This window comes from Siphateles boraxobius, unplaced genomic scaffold, assembly GCF_051911475.1.
Source record: "Siphateles boraxobius isolate OS27281-9 unplaced genomic scaffold, OSU_SipBor_1 18, whole genome shotgun sequence".
NCBI lineage: Eukaryota > Metazoa > Chordata > Actinopteri > Cypriniformes > Leuciscidae > Siphateles > Siphateles boraxobius.
In genome coordinates this window covers 1,551,932-1,574,146 of record NW_027508788.1, presented here as the reverse complement: position 1 = coordinate 1,574,146, position 22,215 = coordinate 1,551,932, and the positions used below count along the sequence as shown (strand labels likewise).

The following is a 22,215-nucleotide window of genomic DNA, read 5'->3' as shown; positions in this document are numbered from 1 at the left end:
CCTCATGCGCACAGCCTCTCCTCGCTGTAGCCCGGGGCTGGGAAATCCTATTAGCCTTTACCATGGGAGAGAGCAGGAGACACATCATTAATTACACACACAAACCCACTCCTGACAGTGCCAAGCTTAATCAGCCAGGACCATAAAACACTCGCACACACACACAGAAGCTAGTGCGCATACATCACATACACACAGACGTACATGCAGGTACACACACTTGCAGAGATATAAACCATGTAAAATTCAAAAGGTGAAATATGCATAAAGAGGTGGACATCTTTGTGTTTGGTTTCCATCTATTTCTCTGAAAAACTATCAAAATATCCCTTAATATCCCTTTTAAGATTAGCAATGTTACATGCATATAGTCAATGGAAAACCCAAATTCAAAAGATGTGGAAATTGCCTAAAATTTGCTAAAATGGATAAAAGCAGGAAGAACAAGGTATGGTAAGGCAGAGGAAGCCAGCTGGGTGGCTTTTGTTAGAAAACACAAAAGAGGTGGAACATGCACTCTGACACACCTTGTTTAGCAAATGATTGGCACTGAAATATCATTCCACCCACCCTACAGCTATAGAAATCACGCCTCATCCATATGAGTATGTTCACACAGAGGGGCATTAATATTTATGCATTTGTGTGAAAGAAACTTGGTTGAATAAACTGATGAGGACAAGAAACATATACAAGAAAGGTATTTATTTACTACAGGAAAATCACAGTTTGAGAAAACTACTCCAGAAAAATATTGCTCAAACACCTAAAACAAGTAAATAAAGTTTAAAGCACTAAAGATTCAGACTCGACTCTTCCTCTCAACAAAAAGCATGACGTTTGACTCCTTTAAGTTGAGAGAAAATTCGGTAGAATACGCATAAAATGGTGATTTCTAGTGTTCGTTCATATTTTCACCTGATATAAAAATGCAAGCAACCGTCCTATTAACAATGAGATAACGGTGAAGACAAACAACAGTCTTGAAGACTCCAGCAATGGCTTTTTTTAGCATCCAAGTGCGCCCTCATGTGGTCGCCCATATTACCCATGGAGTGTTAAAACTCAAACTGTAACCGTGCGAGCTTCTTTCACAGCTTAAACACAATATGGATGCGATATGTGATTTGATAACACGTGGGTTTAGATTTTTAGAAATTAAAAAGGTGATGCTCAGAATTAAAAAAAAAAGTTAATTGAAATTCAGGACGAATACAATTCAAACGGCGTCAACACAAATCTTGAGATTACATTTCTTAAAGGGATAGTTCACCCAAAAATGAAAAGTCATTATTTACTGAAGTTGTTTCAATCCAATGAATTATCCATTTAAAGACACAATTATAAAGATCCACCGCTCCTTTTATACCTGGATGCTAATGTCAGTCCTTAGTTTGTTTGTGTGTGTGTGTGTGTGTGTGTGTGTGTGTGTGTGTGTGTGTGTGTGTGTGTGTGTGCGTGCGTGCGTGCGTGCGTGTGTGTGTGTGTGTGTGTATATATATATTAACGCATTCTCATCCTTTGGCGTCGTATGTGACGCCATATGACAAAACGGCGAAATACTACGCACATGGCACCCTTTATCGTCAATATAACACGCACTGTGATGGGTAGGTTTAGGTGTGGGGTAGGGTCTGCGTCTCATATTCAAGGATGCCACTAAAGGGTGCCATGTGCATAGTATTTCGCCGTTTTGTCATATGGCGTCACATATGCCGCCAAAGGATGAGAACGGGCTCATATATACACACACACACACACACACACACACACACACACACACACACACACACAGTAAACATATTAACCTACATGTAAACTTTATACAACCCTGCACCTGCCCCAGGTATAAACATACTTGCATATTTAAGTGTTATATAATAAAGTATTTATAGAGTAGTGTATGTATGGACATGCACATTAATTCACATTTTGTGAAAACACTAAAAAACCTGTAATTACGTGAAATTGCAGAAGAGTTTCCTTGAAACCTTATTGTTTGAGGAGACACTAAAATTTAAATGGTTTTTAATGTTTAACACTTGAAAGAACTTGAAATATCACAAAATCAGAAACAATATTAGTGAAACTCAATTCACTGCATATCTAATATAAGATCTTCACATTATAACTGGGAAATTATGGGTAATTTGCAAGCTTGGCTGCTTTAAGCAGTGGATCAGTAAATAAGTCAATTAAAAAGGTAAATACGAAGAAAAGTGTGATTAAAATCACAGTTATAACTGTTAGAAGTCAGCACTGTAAATTAAGGGCTGTGCTTACAACATACTAACATAAACTTCTGCTGTTTTTTGTTTGAATTTTGTCTTTTAGTATTACAACAAGACCTAAACCAAAACCTAGATGTTGTAAACACCACTTGTTACAAACCCTAACCCAAGTATAAAAGACGATCAACACTTTCTAGTTCAGTAGTGCTGCTAACTTACATACTGTGTTTTTTGAATGTAGTGTATTGGAGTGTCATGAAGAATGAATGTACTCAGTTTTTACTGCGTCTTTTTGCTTTTGTGGGTGATGACTGGATCACTCTGGTTTTCCTCCGCAATACTCTCCTGTTAATCACCGGAGGCACTTCCTCATCTTCAGAATTGTGTTCGGCAGCTTCACCTTCCTCTGTGCTCCCCTTCTCCTCTTCAGTGCTTGTGAGCTTTTCCTCCTCCTCTTCTTCTTCTTCTTCTTCATCAAACTCCTCATCGAGCACCTGTACGACCACAGGTTTGCTCAGTCTACCGGATGTGCGCTTGGGTGTTGGTGGGACTGGTTTTCCCCTGCCTCCTCTGAGAACTCGAACCCCTGGAGAAGAATCATGAGTTTCATCTGAGCTTTTCCCCTCATCATCATCTTCAGTGGTGACGGTGTCCTCCTCTTCTTTCTGTTCATCTTTTTCACCAGTCTCAGGTGGGTTCTCTTCCTCTGGCCCCTCTTTTTCAGAGTCCTCCATGGCAGGCTGGCTTTCCTCTGTCTCAAGAGGCTCATCAGAGGCTGTCTCACCTTCTTGGTTCATAGTTGGCCCCTTGGTCTCTATAATGACCTCTTCTTCACCTGTAGCACTAGGAAAAGTGGCCATCTCCTCCTCTGGAGCTTCTTGCTCAGGAACAGCTAGTTCTTCTGAAGCCTCACTGTCCTGAACAGAAGAAACACACTCAATCAGGTCAGTCTGAAGGACTGGAGCCTCAGGAACAGCTGGTGGATGAGTGTCCACAGTTTCCTCAACTGCAGAAGCTGCTTCCTCTTTAACTGCAGGAGTTACTTCCTCATCCTGGTCCTGCTCAACTTCCCCATCCTCCTCAACAGGAAGAGCAACTTCTGCCTCTGCTTCCGGTTTCTCCTCAGTAACTAGTTCTTGGTCGATCTGCTCCACCCCTTCAGATGGTTCCTCAGACTCCTCAGGGGTGTTGATGATGTCATCCTTCATAAAACAAATAGGATAATAGTGAATGTGTTTAGTTCTATTCTAATATGAAGGAGTAACATTGATGTTCTTAATCATAAAAAAACTGAGAAATGTCTTGAGTAAGATTTATACTTTGTATTGCCCTCATGACAATATTAACAATTTTCTTTGTTAAACATTTAAAATTAGCCAGCACTGTCAGTTCCACATAAAAAGAGTTTATCAGCACTGTCGGTGACTGAGATCTAGGGCCTGTACCATGATGGTAGTTGAACAAACTCAGGGTTACAGGATTAGTTTTGAGTTGACAAAACCAAACCAATCCAACCAGGCTTTGTTGGTACCATGATACTGATCATCAACTTTCTCTGTCAACTCAGGCTTTGATCCTGAGTTTAGGAGTTTAAGTGTGACATCAGTAGCGAACAGCCAATCACATGTTGAGAAAGAGTGAAACTGAGATTAATTTCTCGCGAGAGAAGCAACGCAATTCACTTATTAAATAAAAGTATTAAAATATTAAGAATTTAAACAAATTTACACAGCAAGAAGAAAATAGCTCTCTATGAAAGAGGACAACTAAAAGAAAAAGTCTTGCTACTGTATATCAGTGCAAGTAAAAGTTATGAAGTTATTTTATACAGCTGATAAAGGTATAGAGAGAATTGAACATTTAAGCTCACATGTAGTCATTTTATAGCTTCATCTATTGATGCTAAAGCGAATTTATATTACCTTTATATATGTATTCATTTAAACTGAGTAATAATAATTAACTGAAATTGTACATGTGTGATTAAGGGTATAATAATTACATAAATAATATCTAAATCATACAAATTTATTATTCTAAATATGCATCACTAAAAACCAGACAATTTTGTCTTTAAAAATCATTTGCTCTGTAGTGACCTTTAATTTGGAGTAGAAACAGGTGGAGTGACTTTATCGCATCAGTCATGTGACACTTTGCTCACAGCTGATTGGTCCAAGTTCGGTTTGCAACCTCTTACCTGGAACATAACCTGCCCCGGACCAGGTTAGCCGTGGAGCGCAAGTTACTATGGCGATGAACACTGCTAAAAGCCAAACCACTTTCATGGTCCCTAAAACCCAGGGTTGACGCAAACTAAACTGAAACATAGCTGGCTAGCCACCTAAACCGGCTTCATGGTATAGGCCCCTGTTGTTGTTGAGATCTGCTGTTGTTGTCAAAAGTTCAAGGTCAATAAGATGTGTTTTGAAAGAAATTAATACTATTATTCAGCAAGGACGCATTAAATTGATTAAAAGTCAAGGCTAACAATATTATAAAATATTTTTATAAATATTTTATTCTTTTTTACTTTTTGAACTCAAAGAATCCGGAAAAAAATGCATCACCATTTCCACAAAAATATTGAGCAGCACAACTGGTTTCTTTTAACACTGACAATAATAAGTAATGTATCTTGAGCAGCAAATAAGCATTTTAGTATGATTTCTAAAGGATCATGTGACACTAAAGACTGAAGTAATGATGCTAAAAATTCAGCTTTGCAATCACAGGAATAAATTACATTTTAAAATATTAAAATAGAAAAGAGTTCAAAATAAGAGAGACATCTTACCAAGTTCAAACTTTGCATTTTGGTTGCGTATACAGATTGCTCAAACCATGCAACAGTTCAACCTTGACCTCAACCTGAACTAAATATCTTACCTGTGCTTCTCTCTCTACCTCCATCTCCTCATCAGCGCCATTTTGGGTGACAGCTTCGGGCTCTAGTGGGCATACTTGCTCAGCCTGTGCATCCTCTGATGTGTCTGCTGACATCTCAATATCCACTTCCTGGCTGACACTTATTTCTCCATTGACTTCTGCCACCTTTAAAGAGAGACAGAGAAATTGAATACCTGAGGTTTGGGTTTTACACATGAATGATGTGTAAAATTTTGCATCTCTGGTACACAAAACATACCGTTCCACAATTGTTTTATGAACCACAAACATAATTTACATTGACAACCTTTGCTTGTAAACTTGTTCATCCTTACATATTATACTAAACTAATGATGAAGTAATGTACCAGATAAGACATCCAACCGCTGTGTTTAGCCCCCGTCCCTCACCAGAATTTCGGTGTCTGTTGCAGGGGCCTCGGCGGTCACAGCCTCCTCCACCTGCACCGAGGTTTCTTCTTCTTGTTCTCCATTTTCTTCATCCCTGTGTTTTTTAGTCTCAGGTACAACAGCATCAGGTTCTGTCTCAGCTTCTGGTTCAACCAATCTGAAGACAAAATTACAGATTTTAAATGACACAAAAAAAGAAAAAAAGAAAAATCCAATCCTACTAGATTTTTTACATTATATTTTGTGGCACAGAAATATTAAGCTGCACAACAGTTTTCAACATTAATAAAAGATTAATTGAGCAGCAAATTAGCATATTAGACTGATTTCTGAAGGATCATGTGACGATGAAGAAGACTCTGTAATGATGTAATAAGTAATGATGCTGGAAATTCAGCTTAGAAATAAATTACACTGAAAAATATATTAAAATAAACTTTTTCATTGTAATAATACTAAACAGTATTACTGTTTTTTACTTTTTTTTAATTAAATAAAAGCAGCCTTGGTGAGAATACAAGAGACTACTTTCAAAAACATCTCACAGACCCCAACATTTAGAATGGTAGTATATCATGAACTAACACTAAAAATAATGTTAATTTATACTAATACATTACCATTTCAAATAATACAGCAATAGTTTGTATATTATGAACAAACATGAATTTATATTTTATATTATTTTATATCACCGGAAGCCATATGGTGATTTTATATCATTATATGGCTGTATATTATTGTATCATGTTTGTGGAGGCGTGAACATTCATATTAGGTGCAGCAATATATATATATATATATATATATATATATATATATACAGAATATTTTGATTTATTATTATCATTATTTCTCTCTGTATTACTCTTGTTATTTTATTACTTGTCTCAGATAATGTTCCTTTTTGTTATGTTTTGTGAAAAATATAAATGAAAAAACATGAATTTATAATTAATAATCCAGTATTTATAAATTAACATTGCCCAAGCTTAATAAATGCTGTAAAAATTGTTCATCATTAGCTCATGACACCTATTGTATTAATTAATGTTAACAAATTGAACCTTACTGTAAAGCGTGTATGTGGTTTTCAGGGTGATTTGGGTCATTCCTTCCTACATTGCACGCCTACGGGATTTTTTTCCACATTAAATATGCTTTATTTGTACTATATTTTATACTGTCAGTATTTAATATCAACCGTTTACTATCACACCCATAGCAGAGGGTCATTTTAAGAGCCCATCTGTTGCATTGTGATATCATGCATTTGATCTCAGTGGCACACATGCGTAAATCCCCATTACTGCAATCTTGAGGGGTTTTAGAGACCTGCTAATTTTTTCAGGTTGTTTCTCTACGTCACTCTCTTCTGGTTCTTCCCTTGGCCTTTTCTTTTGTTTGCGTTCGATGCTCCGCGTACGTGTGGAAACGGGCAAGTCGTTCAATTCTACAGCACGAGGAAGAAAGAAAAAAAGGGTTTTAACACCCACTTGAATTTAGCAGGAAAAAGTGTTTTAAAACAAATATTCAGACCTTCTGCTACTGTAAGATGTTTGTTGACAACCACCACATCTTCCTGTAAAACCAAAATTAAAACAAGTCACTCTTTTAAGTCAAGGGTTAACAGATTCTTTAAATATCTACACGTAAATCTTTTATCTCACATGCAGAGGGGGAAAAAGCACAACAAAGTAGGAATGTGATAAACTACATATTGTTGTATAAACAACTCGTTTAAAAATATCCACCAGAAACCACCAGTTTGAATGTTTTTCTTAGCAATATACTGTTGCTAAACACAAACATTCAAACGTGTAACTGACAAATACTTAAGTTAGGATAAATAGTCTTTTAAAGTTAAAAAAAATCATAATCCTCAAAACACGTAATAAAGACCTAAATATTATTAATGAAAGGACCATTGAGTTGGTGCTTTGAAGTCATACACCATTTGTCTTTTATCAAGGAGTTGAATTACAACAAAAAAAGGGATACATTTAGAGATATAAATTCTCTGAGGTACGACATGCTAAAACCTTCTCTGAGAAGTTGTCTAGCCTTTTTAATAAAATATTAAAACTAAAAAACATCTAGGTATAAGGATAGGATCTTCAAATTTACTGTGATGTCCAGGCAGCTCTCCTCGGTCATCTCCACCTCTTTAACTGCAACCTCTCCATTTTTGCCTTCCTCTGCTGCCCATGAGCTATTGTTACCTGTATGGAGATAGACACAAACAATAAACTTAATATCTAACCTATAAATCAACTGTTGTTGTTGTGAAATTGAGCTGATGGTGTGATGTTACTTGCAATGAGATATACCGGTAAAGGCTGGCAAAAAAATCCTACAGCTAAAAATGCCAGCATTTTACCAGGAGTCCCGAAAGTATTATTAGAGGGTCAGTGACATAAGGCAGAGACAGTGCAAAAGCTTACATTGCAGTATGAAAGAGCCAAGTTTGCTTGCCACTTTCACTTTCTGGTAGGGCCCTCCAACTCCTTCCACCTCCCACAGCAGATCCACATCGACTGGGTACTTGCTCAGGTACTGTCTGCATACTGGAGAACATCATACTTTTTACTTACTCTTTTTATATACTTGGTAAACATATTATAGATTTTTTAATTCATACTATAATTCTACAATATAAAGTAAATAATACACACATTTAAAATGAATTTTCAAAATTTGATAATCAGACAAAATGTCAATACAGCTTTGAGCAAGTATCAAAACAGGTTCTCAATTCAATAACATTGTGGAGTCATTTGCTTACTAAAGTTTAACACTGTGACCCTCATTCAAATCTTTTTCCTTCCTTCTAGAGCATAAGGCTACAAACTGGTAAAGAGGCATACAAGAAAGTGAAGCAGATATCTCACCCTTCTGCATTGCCAATGTTAAAGGGTATTTTAAGCCTAGTTCATCATCTTTAAAAGAGTCCACAAAGTCCTCCAACATCTGCAAGCCATAACCGTTACCCCGGTGATCCTTCCGCACAAATATAGAGTCCATGACCGGAAGTAGGTAGCACTGGCTCACAAAGGTATTACACAAGCTACCTGTGGGTGAGAATGAACACGGATGGAAGAAACATCTGGAGCAAAACCACTGCATGTTTTACTGGTTTCCATCTACAATACCAGTAAAAAAAAGTTTAGATCTTTATCTTGAACACTGACACTTATTTTCACTACCAGTAAAACTTATATTGGATGATAATAATAATAATAATAATAATAATAATAAAATTACCCACATAAAGTTATAGCCATTCCACTACATAAGAAAAATAATCATGCTTTGGTAAGTCAAAATTATGACCAAAAATAAAAGTAAAAAGGATGAAAAAATATAAATGATTGAAATACTATGTCATAATTATGACATAAAAATACAGAATTATGACATAAAAGGGTAAACAATGATGAACGTCATAATTATTACACAAGTCGAAATTAAGATCCCAAGTCATAATTATGACATAAAAAGCCTACATTTGGGCAATCATAATTGTGACAGTAACAATTGATATGACGACAAAATTATGACATACCAAGTACTAATTATTAGATGAAATTCAAAAAGTAATAGATAAAAGTCATAATGATAAAAAGTCATAAGATAAAATAACCTAATTTAATAAGGCTAACTTAATCAAAGCTTGTTTTTTTCCCCTTATGTGGCAGAAATGGGATTTTATATGACACTACTTCTAGGTCTATCAAATAATTTTTGGGGTAATAATAATAATAAATGACTTTTTTATTTTTTTAGCAATCTTTGAATCTACAACCTTCCTTTACAAGCCCAAATCTTTAGTCAGAGGTCACATTTCAGAAGCTTATGAGCTTGCCTTCTTACAAACTAGGCAACACCTGGTTTAACAGGTGCTGGTCATATAATTAGAATATCATCAAAAAGTTGATTTATTTCACAGGGATTAAAGTGAAAAAAATTCTTCTGACTGACATTTTTTTCAGGCCAAGTCATATTCCTTTAACTTTATTTAAATAGTCGAGACCAATAGCGTTTAAAGGGGAGATGTTTTAAACCACTTCAATATTGCCAGTTTGCGTATTTTAAAAGCTATTTTAATCTATGAAAAAAAAATTACTTAGCTTGACAAATACTCAACCATCTACATAACTTTTCAGTGCATGTTTTTATTTATCTTATAAGACCAAACAATGCTAAATTATATTAATATATAGTTTGTTCCATGGCAAATCGTTTTGGCTGAGGGCAAAGTGAAGTTTCATAACTTTATATATTTAGGCTATTTAACTTTAACTTTGTAGCCTATTAGAGAAATGACTAATGTTTGACTGAATTGTTTGCTTTATTTCTCATTGCATAGCTTCTTATAGCCTACCTATTAGGCTACTCATACTTTTATACTGGATATTATTGATCATTAAAACTGACATTTAACAAAAAGAGACATGGTTGTGTAATGTTATATATTCTAAAATATATAAAATATTCTTTATATATTTTACTATGCATTCTCTTAACCCTAACTGTATGTGTACATGCATAATAAAATAAAATGATACAACCCTGTCTATGTTTGTTAAATGTCAGTTTTAATGATCAATAACGTTTCATATTTTTAAAATGAAAACAAAAAGAAACAGGGTTGTGTTTTATATTTCGTGTTGTTAGAAATATATGCAGTTAAGCTAATCAATGTGCGTTCTCTGAACCACATTTGTGTGGCCATTAATATGTTTATGATAATATGTTCATTTATAAATGAAAAGAGGTGTTTTGTATATATTTCGTTTTATTGTTGCCTAAAACATACACAAAGAGATAACCGGAGTAGCCAGAGCGAGCTGAGTGACGCGATCAAGAACGCAGCAGTTCCATTTGCAGAATAACCGGACTCGCGTCCTCTCGTCCTCGGGAGTTCGTTCTCCTGAGTCGAACTTGGCAAGTCCGAAGTTTGCGTACTTGGTATTGAAAAACGGCCAATATTGACCCGCGTTCTGTTTTCTATCATGCACCGTGCACGTTTGCGATGACGTAATATGAACGCAAACGCACCAGGGTTCGATAGAATCAAGTTGAATGTGAAACCAGACCAACGCTGCGGGGGGCGCCGGGCACAAACGCGCTCGGATTCGGGCCGCAGCAAACCAGCTGTAGCCTAGCCTGACATGCACTTCTCCAAAACTACGATTAATTGAGTGAACACGGAGCAGTTTTTCCATGAGCGGGAATTGAAAACCCGGACTGGACCATAAGCAAAGTGATTACAGAATGCTTAGAGTGGAGAGAGGAACGTGCTTTCGCTCCAATACAGGCTTTATCACATCCCCCTCAGCAGGGTGAATACACCTCGTCTTTCCTTAATTTAAGACCTATTCAAACTAAAATTAAGACATTAATCACACTATTTGAGAAATGAAATCCTATTTACGGCCTTAACATTATGCAAAGTGAATTTAAGACATTAAGGACAGACGGGAACCCTGCAATTGACGGAAATCCGTCATAGACTCGCTGCAATTAACGGAAGTCCGTCGTAGCGACGGAGAACTTTAATCCCTGATTTCAGTAATTCCATTCAAAAAGTGAAATTTGGATATTATATTCATTCATTACACACATACTCATATATTTCAAATGTTATTTAATTTAATTGTGATGATTAAAACTGACAACTAATGAAAATCCCAAATTCAGTATCTCCGAAAATTAGAATATTACTTAAGACCAATACAAAAATAGGATTTTTAGAAATGTTGGCCAACTGAAAAGTATGAACATGAAAAGTATGAGCATGTACAGCACTCAATACTTAGTTGGGGCTCCTTTTGCCTGAATTACTGCAGCAATGCGGCGTGGCATGGAGTCGATCAGTTTGTGGCACTGACAAAAGCTCATTGCTAAAGAGGCTGGCTGTTCACAGAGGGATAACCGCAACCTGGAGAGGATTGTGAAACAAAACTAATTCAAAAATGTGGGGGAGATTCACAAAGAGTGGACTGCAGCTGGAGACAGTGCTTCAAGAACCACCACGCACAGAAGTATGCAAGACATGGGTTTCAGCTGTCGCATTCCTTGTGTCGAGCCACTCTCGAACAAGACAGCGTCAGAAGCGTCTAAAGACAAAAAGGACTGGACTGCTGCTGAGTGGTCCAAAGTTATGTTCTCTGATGAAAGTAAATTTTGCATTTCCTTTGGTAATCAAGGTCCCAGATTCTGGAGGAAGAGAGGAGAGGCACAGAATCCACGTTGCTTGAAGTCCAGTGTAAAGTTTCCACAATCAGTGATGGTTTGGGGTGCCAAACAAACTCTTAATTTTAATTGGCCAGCAAACTCACCTGACCTTAACCCTATAGAAAAGCTATGGGGTATTGTGAAGAGGAAGCTGCAATACACCAGACCCAACAATGCAGAAGAGCTGAAGGCCACTATTACCCCTTTTCCACCAACAAGAACCAGGTGCTGGTTCAGAGCTAGAGCTAGTGCCGGTTCGGAGTTGGTTCAACTGACGAGCTTTCAAAGAACTGGTTTGCCTTTCCACAGGCTAGAGAGCCATCACAGAGCCAGATCTTACGTCACTGCATACATCTCATGTTGCCCAGCAACGCTACCGCGGCACACACAAACACACCAGGCTTCTTCGAGATGGTTCGGCACTGTGAATCTCGAACTGCGAGAGCGATCCAAAAGCAGAAGGAGTCGTATGCTCTCCAAACACTCCCGCAGCTCCGATCAGTCCATGCCGCTCCGATGCATCTCGAACAAGCCTTCCATCAACAATGGCGATCGTTGCGTTACTATTTATGCTCATGGCTTTGCAAACCTACATCGGTATCCAAACACGGCGAATCCAGCATGTTCGTGCAGCTCGCCGTAACTTGCATTAACGGAGATTACAATCGAGCTGCTATTAGCACGATTAGCTGCTATTTAAAAAATGGCGGTCACAAGTTTTGTGTTTGTCTTGTTGGTCACGGTAACCCCGCCCCCAGGCGCTGACGTAAGCGGTTCTTATTTCTAGACCAGCAATGATTTGGTGCTACTTAAGAACCACTTTTACTGTTTCGGAGCTGGTGCTTTGGTGGTCGAAAAACAAATAACCGATTTGAAACTAGGCTCTGGCTCCGAACAAGCACCAGCTCTGCCTTGGTGGAAAAGGGGTATATCAGAGCAACCTGGGCTCTCATAACACCTGAGCAATGCCACAGACTGATCGACTCCATGCCACGCCGCATTGCTGCAGTAATTCAGGCAAAAGGAGCCCCAACTAAGTATTGAGTGCTTTACAAGCTCATACTTTTCATGTTCATACTTTTCAGTTGGCCAACATTTCTAAAAATCCTTTTTTTGTATTAGTCTTAAGTAATATTCTAATTTTCTGAGATACTGAATATGGGATTTTCATTAGTTTTCAGTTTTAATCATCACAATTAAATGAAAATTAACATTTGAAATATAGCAGTCTGTGTGTAATGAATGAATATAATATCCAAATTTCACTTTTTGAATGGAATTACTGAAATAATCAACTTGTTGATGATATTCTAATTATATGACCAGCACCTGTATATCTCACTCATCCTTTAATGAAGACACTGTAGATTATTTATGATATAAATTTACACAGCAGGGAAGAATGAGCAATGCGTCTATCGCACTGTCAGACTCTCCTTGGAGAAGGACTGACCTTTAGATTTGACAGAGTAGAAGCCCACCGCCTCTCCATTCTTCCAGAGGATTTTGGCAAAGACGTCTTCTCCGTGGCACAGGAACGGCACCTCGTTAGAACCCATTTCCGCCGTCCGGTAAATGATGCGGTTCAGCACATATAAGACTATCCTCTCGCCCACAGACCTTACCTGCCCAAACACAATTATACACAAAAGAGAATGAATGGTGTTTGAGGAACATAAGGTTTGCTAGTGGCTTTTCAGGCCTTAAAATCACATGTAACAGAAGTAGTGACAGATCTTTTCATCTGTATTGTGACTATCGAAAAACAAAAAATTGTAGTGCTGGGTTCTATCCATCAGTTTCTGAATGCATGTAAGAAAGGGGTTTAAGTTGACTAAAGATTGGAGAAGTCTTACATTCGTCACCAGAGTGAAGTCTGTCATTTCACTGAAAGATTATGACATTTTGATTAAAATTACAAGTAAAAATAAATGAAAATAAAACACTTGTTCACAATAAGATCGATAATTTTTATTTCATGCCGACTTTAAAACAACAGGTGAACAACATAATAAAGATGACATTCCTGCAGAAGATCCAGTCTGTCTCACAGGATATTACAACACATGGAATGTGTTACGCTACACAGCACAGTGGAATGAACAAATACAAGCCCAAAGAGGATAAGTGCATTGTGTATTCTTGAGTGAGTAAGAGAAAGAGTGCCTGTGAACATTTAATTAACTATTTCAGGATCTTGTTTTGAGGAATTATGAAAGCAAGCCCATGTATGCAAAGCATAGAGTCTGAGACAAAGGCTCACTGATCAGCAACAAACTACTGCCTGCTTGCAATTATTCGTTTGCCCAAACCACAACATTTTACTCCTCTAACACTCCCTAATGTTTCCTCTTCTCTCACTCCATAATTAAACATTCACACACATACCAAAATACATTTTATATATATCTAAAAAGACAAGATCATCATAGGAGTGCTTGTGAACATTTGCAAGTCCTTAACAAGGCCTCAAAGAAAATGCCAGATTCCTGTTTTTATTGACTCGGCAAAGAAGCAACCTTCTAAATAGACACTGTTCAAAGTACAACAATGTGTCTGAATAATTTCATCAAAAACCCAAACCATTCTAAAAAATTAAAGATTACCTTCGCAAGGCCTTCTCTTGTAGTATTTGACGTTCTGAGAATATCTTCCACTGTGTACCACTGATTAGCCAAGAACAATGCCACAGCTAAGATAAAAATAAGCGAAGGGAGAAGAAAAGAAATATAAGAGTCTAAGAAACTGACTATCCTATAAGTCCATCCAAGATGTTATCATAGGTAAAAGGGGCAAGAAAATGGGTTACCTGTGAACTGGTCCTCAGGAGCAAACAGAGCTAGGACTTTGTGTTTGAGGTTGGTTCCATAAAGAGGAACAAACCCAACATTGGCAGGACTGATACGGATCTAAAAGAGAAGCACAGGATTCTTAAAGGAATTTTCACATTTAAAAAATAAATAAATAAATAAATTACATTTACATTAATTAGGGCTACATGATTTATTGTATTTTAGTTGGGATAACGAGATCTGCTTCTCTCGATTAACTAAAAATAACTGTTGCAATATTGGCCCACTGGTTATTTGTAGTGAAAACGTAGTGATAATTTGTCATTTCCGCTATCTTGAATTGGTAAAGAGCCTCCACTATCTTTCCTGCTTGCAGTTGCCAGATGTCAAGAGCATACAGTCGTGCTCAAAAGTTTAAATACACCTTGCAGAATCAGCAAAATATTTATTATTTTAACCAAATCAGGCATCATACAAAAATCATATTATATTTTATTCAGAAAAAAGTTTTTATTTTTTTGACAACTTTTAAACAGGATGATGTCATCCAGATTTTTCTTATTTTGTAAAAAAAAAAAAAAAATTCAATTAGTACTGGAAGCAACAGAATGTTTCCAATTTACCTTGTTCTTCAAATTCCAAAAGTTCTCAGCCCCCGGCTCTTAGTTCACCCAAAAATTACAATTCTGTCATCATCTACTCACCCTTCATACATCATCTTGTCTCGTCATTCCTAAACCCTTCGTTCATCATCTTGTTCTCGCACGTCAAGCAGGTTCGGTTGAGCTTCTGTTTATATTCGCTGATCAATGTTTATATGTGAATAAAAACCTAAATTCAATCTGTTTATCATATAAAGAGATCGAGTCTCTTCTGAAAATTTAGACTAAACGTCTCAATTCATATGGATTAGTTTTACGATCTCTTTATGAACTTCTTGAAGCGTCAAAGTGCCAGTTACATTGCCGTCTATGGAGGGATAAGAAAGCTCTCAAATTTCATTTAAAAATATCTTCATTTGTGTTCCGAATATGAACGAAAGTCTTACGGGTTTGACGTACAACCAGACAAGGGTGAGTAGTTAATGAAAGAATTTTCATTTTTGGGTGAAATAAACTTTTAATTTTTTCAGTACAAAACTTGTATATTATTTGAGCTGTAAAGTTCCTATCATTACAGTTGTTTTAGGGGTTATATTGCCATGGCAAAAAAAAACTTGTAAAATTGGATATAACTTTATGCAAAAAAGGGTTATATTTAGTGTCATCTGAGCTCTGGTCTATGTGTGTGTGTATATTTTACCTTTCTGGTGCTGGGCAGGGTAAGGTATTGTGTGTTATCTGGGTTGCTGTAAAGCAGTTTGTTCATGTAGCTCTGGGCTGAACTTTCCAATTCCTCATGTCTCCCAGACACCAACATATCAACAGGGAACTCCATCCCTGCAGGGGTCAGAGGTCACAAAAATCACAACTTCAGCACTCTGTCATTCAACTGTTTTATTAATCAATTACTATATTAAATTTGATCAGAATTCATTAATGAATCATTTCTGTCAAATGCTTTCAACCTACAAACAAAGGAACATACTGATGAATGAAAAACAGCAAAAAATACAAATTCCTCAATAACACAATAATATCAATTGTTTTTAAGTGATCTCGGTTTAAACCCCTATATTTATATATTTCTTTCAAATACAATTTTTGTTTATATTTAGGTCCTTCTAGTCCTCCCTTTGGTCCATTAGCTGCATGGTATCATAAGGTTGTACAGAAAGATTAGTGCTTTTTGTTATATTGCCATATAGGAGCTGCCATTACTAGTTATGAATAGAAAAAGGTTTGTTATGAGACAATGTAGGATTGATCCAAATGAGAGCCAGACAGATTAATGGGGAACTGCACGTTGCAATCCCTATTCTGTCTGTCAGAAATTCTGCAGTCAACATTGAGCTTTGTTAGCGTAGTTAAGCATGACAATGGACTTATCAACATACAATTGTATTCTCATATAATCAGATTGTGTACAGAATAATTCATTGGTCATAGGGGATGTTTATATGCTTATAAGTGTGGTGTGCATCTCTACTAATTGGACACTGAAATCAAGGTTTTGCTTCATTAAAACTCAACACTTCCACTCAAACAGCTTTCACACTAACTCATAATTCCCTGCACATACTATTTTTCGACCATATCCAAACCTAAAAAAAAATCCAACACATTTTATCCAAACAAAGCAGAGACAAAACTCACATTCATAAACAAAGTATCTGTTCCAACAGTGCAGACACTATCCTGAACATCACAGTTGGCTGCTGTCCATCCTCAGCTGGCCTCAATAAATCCCCTCTCAACAACTATCTGTGTCACACTGACAATCAGACCGAACAGTAGCACGCACACACAAATTCCCAATCACATTTACACACACCCAGGCAAGCTCGATGCTTTAAGAAAAAAAGAAAAGAAAAAAATCATAAAAGGCCAAGGATGAGTGTAGGTGTCCATCAGAGCACCAAGAACCATGATCGACCACTTTTTTACTTGCCTTAGAATTTATGATACAATGTTCTTCTCTTGTTACAATGTCAGGATTCTACAGCTGTGACTTTCAAGGACACAGTGCACACACACAAGAAATCAATATTACATCTATCCTTACAAGCACACCCACACAGTCATATGCATCAGCCTTGAGCCACAAAAACCCAACCAGGCACCAAAACACCCCCATCATATCTGGCATTCTTCCAATGGAATGCATGACCTCTTTACATGTGCCAGAGGGGCGCACACCACAGGACCTGAGGCCCGAACGGCTTGCACACTTATCAGGGAAACCAACTTATATTTCATGCAAATAAATCAAGGATCATAGCGAGACAATGCACAAAAAGAGTTAAAGTTGGCATGAAACAGAAGTTGCGAAAAAATGGAGAGGAGGAGGGGGGGGTGGTTAATTTTGTCCATTGGGAACTGATTGGATCGTTGTTTTTTGCTACTGCTGGGATCTCATCTGAGTGACAGGCTGTCCCACCCTTGCGCCAGTAAACGTGTCATCTTCTTTCAGATAAACACAATTGGAGTTCATTTAAAAAAAAATCCTGGTTCTTCCAAGCTTTATAATGGGAGTGGTTGGGGGGCGAGATTTTATAGCCCAAAAAACTGCATCCATCCATCCATCATAAAAAATAATCCATATGGCTCCAGGGGGTTAATAAAGGATTTCTGAAGCGAAGTGATGGGTTTGTAAGAAAAATATCCATGTTTAAAACTTAAATTAAAACTAAAATTATAACTAGCTTCGGGCGGACAGCTGTATGCAGCGATTCGCGGCGGAAGGGTAACCCATGACATCCATTCCGCATGACGTGATGACGAATGTGGAAGCGCAGAGGATAGAGCAAAACAAGACATTTTAAAGAGAAATTTTGGAGGATTTCAATATAAGAGAAGAGGAGCTTGAGTGTTGCACAGCCCTATTTGTTTAAACCGCGTGAGGCGTCTAAGCTTACGACACTCCTATACGTCATACATCGCGTCAGGGGTTACTCTTGTGGCGCAAGTCGACCTGAGCAGTAAGCGTATGGTCATCTGCCGGAAGCTAGTTATTATAGCTAATAAAGTTTTAAATATGAATTTGTTTCCTACACAAACGCATGTGTTCACTTCAGAAGGCCTTTATTAACCGCCTGGAGACGTATGGATTACTTTTATGATGGATGGGTGCATTTTTTTGGCCTTCAAAATCTCAACCCCCCCCCATTCACTCCCATTATAAAGCTTGGAAGAGGCAAGATATTTTTAAATATATCTCAGATTGTGTTCGTCTGAAAGAAAATCATATACGATGGCTTGAGCGTGAGTAAATCATGGAATAATTGGATAAAATATCCCATTAATGTAATATACTTGCATTTGCATTATCCAACTAATATCATATAAAAAATAATGCTCTCACTTTTGATTTACTGTTAAATGCAGGTTTAGCATCGGTCAAAATCAAGTTCATTAATGTGTGCAAAAGCTAAAACCAATCAATAGCATGTTGTGCAGCGCCACATGTTGCGTAACAGCTGTCTACAGGAAAGGCCGGAAATAAACGGCTGGGGCCCCCAGTGCACTCTCTGCTCGAGGTGTATAGAATGTGCTCGGCAAATGTTACTGAATGTTACTGGGCAAACACTCTTATATGCAGACAGAGAAAGCTTTGTCATCTAGAACTTAATGCACGCACACATTATGTACACAAACAGGATTTTAACTGAAGTATTTCTAAGCATAATAATTCAGGATGCACTATTGGATGTTTGGGGTTGGTAAAAAAAAAAAAAAAAAGTGAAATAGAATTTGTGCTCTTTTCTTTTTTCTAAAAGAAAATTGTTTCTTTTAAATAGAAATCTTTTGTAACATAAATGTCTTCACTTTTGATCAAGTTAATGCATCCTCGCTGAATAAAAGTATTCTTTAAAAAAAAACACCCCCAAAGTGTGACAAATTGACAAGCATAAAAAAAAATAGCACATAGACCTCTAAAACCAGTGAAAATCAGTCTCTTCCTTAAAACACACACTATGTTTGCAACTAAGCACATTTCATATGGAGTATAGCATTCCAAACTACCAGGGCTCTCGCTTTGGCCAAAATGAAAGCAACCCCCACTCTTGAGTGAAGACAGCGATCCGAAACTCCTTACAATCCTGTGTCCACAGCCCTGGTTCACGAGGGCTTTTTGAATCTATTTTTGCCTCTGTTGTAGTATCACACACGCAAGCAGAGCAGGTAAAGCCAATTAACTTAATCAATCCAAAGCTAAAATCAGCAGGAGGGGTTATTAGTGCATTACAGCCACTGCACGTGGAAGGGAACTCATGTTGATAAAAAAATAAAAAATAAAAACTTAGAGTTGCTGATATATAGCATTTGTGACAACTAGCCCCAGTCTCTTTTACATACTAAAAATAGTAGAGGCCTAGTCATCTGACCTGAACAGGGAATGGCTGGTCGTAACACACAAGCAGACAGTAAACACTGTGGGTGAATGTGTGCGTGATCACCACAGCTAACCTTACATAACATGTGAGCCAATTGACCTCTTCTTTCATACTCACCGTGTCAGATAAAATTAGTTGTCAAGCACGAAAAGAAAATTCTGGTTTCTCATGGTTAATCAACACTAATGCTGACAATTAAGGTCAAAGGCTATTAAGACGACGCAAAACATGTTTTACTAGTTCCTAAATGCTATGCCACTGTACATATTTTGAAAAAGATATCATAGACGGTGGAAACATCCTGTTCTCATGAAAACAAGGAGGGTGTGTGTGAGAAATGTGATGTTTCTGAGGGAAGGGAGAGTTGTTTGAACTCTAGTGCTGGATTGAACTGGTTTGGTCAAAAAGGACATGACTAGAAAGCAAACTGCACAATAACTTGGAGATGAAAGTTAAGACGACCAGAGTTCAAAGCCAAAACAAAAACAAATTTTAACAGATATTATAGAGACATTTAAAATAATTTGTTGATCACACGTAAATGCACTTACAGTTATTGGTTAACAAATCAAACTACATTAAATTGTGGCGTCATTTTTTTTTTATACCCTGGTGGTAAGCAAAACTAAATACATGAATCTTTGAACAGAACCGCTCTCTTCTCTCTCGATCTCTTGTTCAAAAAGAACAAAATGTTCTCTTTCCATGGAAGGAGGATTAGCTTTACGACCACCTCACAAACTCCAGTTATCGGAAAGAATCGGTTCTTTCAAACAGTTCGTTTCAAAGAACCGGTTCAAAAACTGATTCATGTTTCATGATGAGCTTTATTGTAAATGTGTGCAAGGTTTTTTGCAGCCATGATTCAGTCACACAATTAAGTTGTAAATAAATGCATTCCATTATGGTTCAGCCTACGTTAACATCTGCTATTCGTAGTCAAGTCATTTAATTTTCACAAGTTCATTAACTCACTCATCATCGGATCTCATGTTTGTACCAAAGAGACGGATCGGTTCAGATCGGTGTTGTAACCGGTTCACTGAATCAAATTTAACTAAAGTTACGATTCGTTCACGAATTGGACATCGCTATAGCTCTCAAATTTAGCTCTATTGACTTATAATATGCGATAATGGTCTTTAAAAAAAAATATAGGCCTATATTACAATTATAAACGAAGCATCTTTGTTTTACAATGTGCACTGTGCAGGATACGATTCAGACTAAGGGGGGTGTGTCAGAAAATGTGTCTAATCATGTTGCTCTACGACCAACAAAAAACAGCTTCATGACTAGGCCTACATTAAAAACTACATTAAAATAAAAACTAAAAGATTGTTTTATCGTATTACATTGAAACGCAAACAGAGGCGACATGAAGAATCCAAACAATCAAGAAAAAAGTCTAAATGATAGTGAGAGAATTATAAAGTTCATATACCCGTAATTAATATAATGATGACACCATTTATTGTAAATGCACGCAGATTCAGAACTCATAAAGTATCCTAAATACGAGTTTCGTAAAGCGCGTGAGTGCGCAAACCCATCTTTTACCCAATATTTGTGCGCCTCACCTGAAGTCGCATGCACATTTTGTTCGTTGATTTTCACAAAATGTCCACGAATATAATGCAACATTTAACAAAATAACGTCACAAATACGACCACTCTTGAGTGATTATGAAAGATACAACCGTTAAGATAGATTAGAGCTAATTATATTTAATACTGAAACGTCTAAATAAACTGCATCTCCCAATACTGGGCCGTGCCAATTCAGTTCGTTTTAACAATACACGAGAAACTATCTCACATGACCGCGACTGAAGGAAAACTGTCGACTCACCTTAGCCCTGCTGACGATGTGGTTTTTGAGCGTTTTAAATGTTCCTTTCGGGCGAGTTTTTTAATCCAATAGCCGATATACTCACGGAACCTCCGACTGATGTTAATAGCGTCAGCTCGTGGACGCGGTTAGCCCTGCGCGCGCACGCATCGAGCTGCTTTCTACGGGGTGTGCGAGGTCTCAAACATCTCCACAAAAAAGTAAAAGATTTGAGAAATTCACTATATTTGTCTTATTTGTTTAAGTGTCTTGAGAGGCAAAATCCCATCTATCAAAATTCCAAGAAAAAGATTGTGGTGCATTAGGTAAGGAAAAGTCAGCTTTCACAGGTTCTCGTGTGTAGAATGTGACTTAGCCTATAAGTGCAAGAGGATAAGTTTTTGGAGGTGTAAAAATAGACCATAGTCTTGCATTGGCTATCAGGATAAAGCTGGTGTCATGTAAATCTGATGAATATGTACAAAAATAGCTGAGCTACAGTAGATGATTGAGAAATTGATTCTTTGAGGGAATGCAGAGTATGCTTCATAACAAATTGTTTAAGAGCAACAGAGATTCTGTTCTAAAGTGCCAGACAGTTAAATGAAGTACAAAACTGCTGAAAATAATTAGGCTAAATAAAAAGATCAAACAGGCTGTAAAAAGTTTTCGAATACAATAAGGGTTACGTCCAATTTTTAATTTCAGGTTTAGTGTCCTATGTAATTCATGTATTAAGGTTTACGTAAGCTTAAATGGATTAAAAAGACACATATGAAAACTAAATTGAAAACATTCTTAACCGAAAATTACTAAAAACTATAA

At 37.1% G+C, this 22,215-nt stretch overlaps 1 protein-coding gene across 3 annotated transcripts; it reads right to left on the bottom strand.

Annotated features, from left to right (window-relative positions):
• Nucleotides 1–690: 690 nt before the first annotated feature.
• On the bottom strand, nt 691–21,868 carry fam169ab (family with sequence similarity 169 member Ab). Of its 3 annotated transcripts, none has more exons than XM_077232793.1 (14): nt 21,412–21,759; nt 15,866–16,002; nt 14,581–14,680; nt 14,378–14,463; nt 13,225–13,396; nt 8,423–8,602; nt 7,976–8,098; nt 7,659–7,753; nt 7,071–7,113; nt 6,867–6,984; nt 5,532–5,688; nt 5,121–5,285; nt 3,239–3,433; nt 691–3,148 (listed from the first exon to the last, which is right to left on the bottom strand). In XM_077232793.1, the coding sequence occupies exons 2-14, from the start codon at nt 15,998–16,000 to the stop codon at nt 2,504–2,506; spliced, it is 2,214 nt and encodes a 737-aa protein (XP_077088908.1). In that variant the 5' UTR covers nt 16,001–16,002; nt 21,412–21,759; the 3' UTR covers nt 691–2,503. The 3 variants fall into 3 exon arrangements, with proteins under 3 accessions (XP_077088908.1, XP_077088909.1, XP_077088907.1); XM_077232794.1 differs by having other exon boundaries at nt 3,275–3,433; XM_077232792.1 differs by having other exon boundaries at nt 691–3,433; nt 21,412–21,868.
• Between the last annotated feature and the right edge of the window lie 347 nt (nt 21,869–22,215).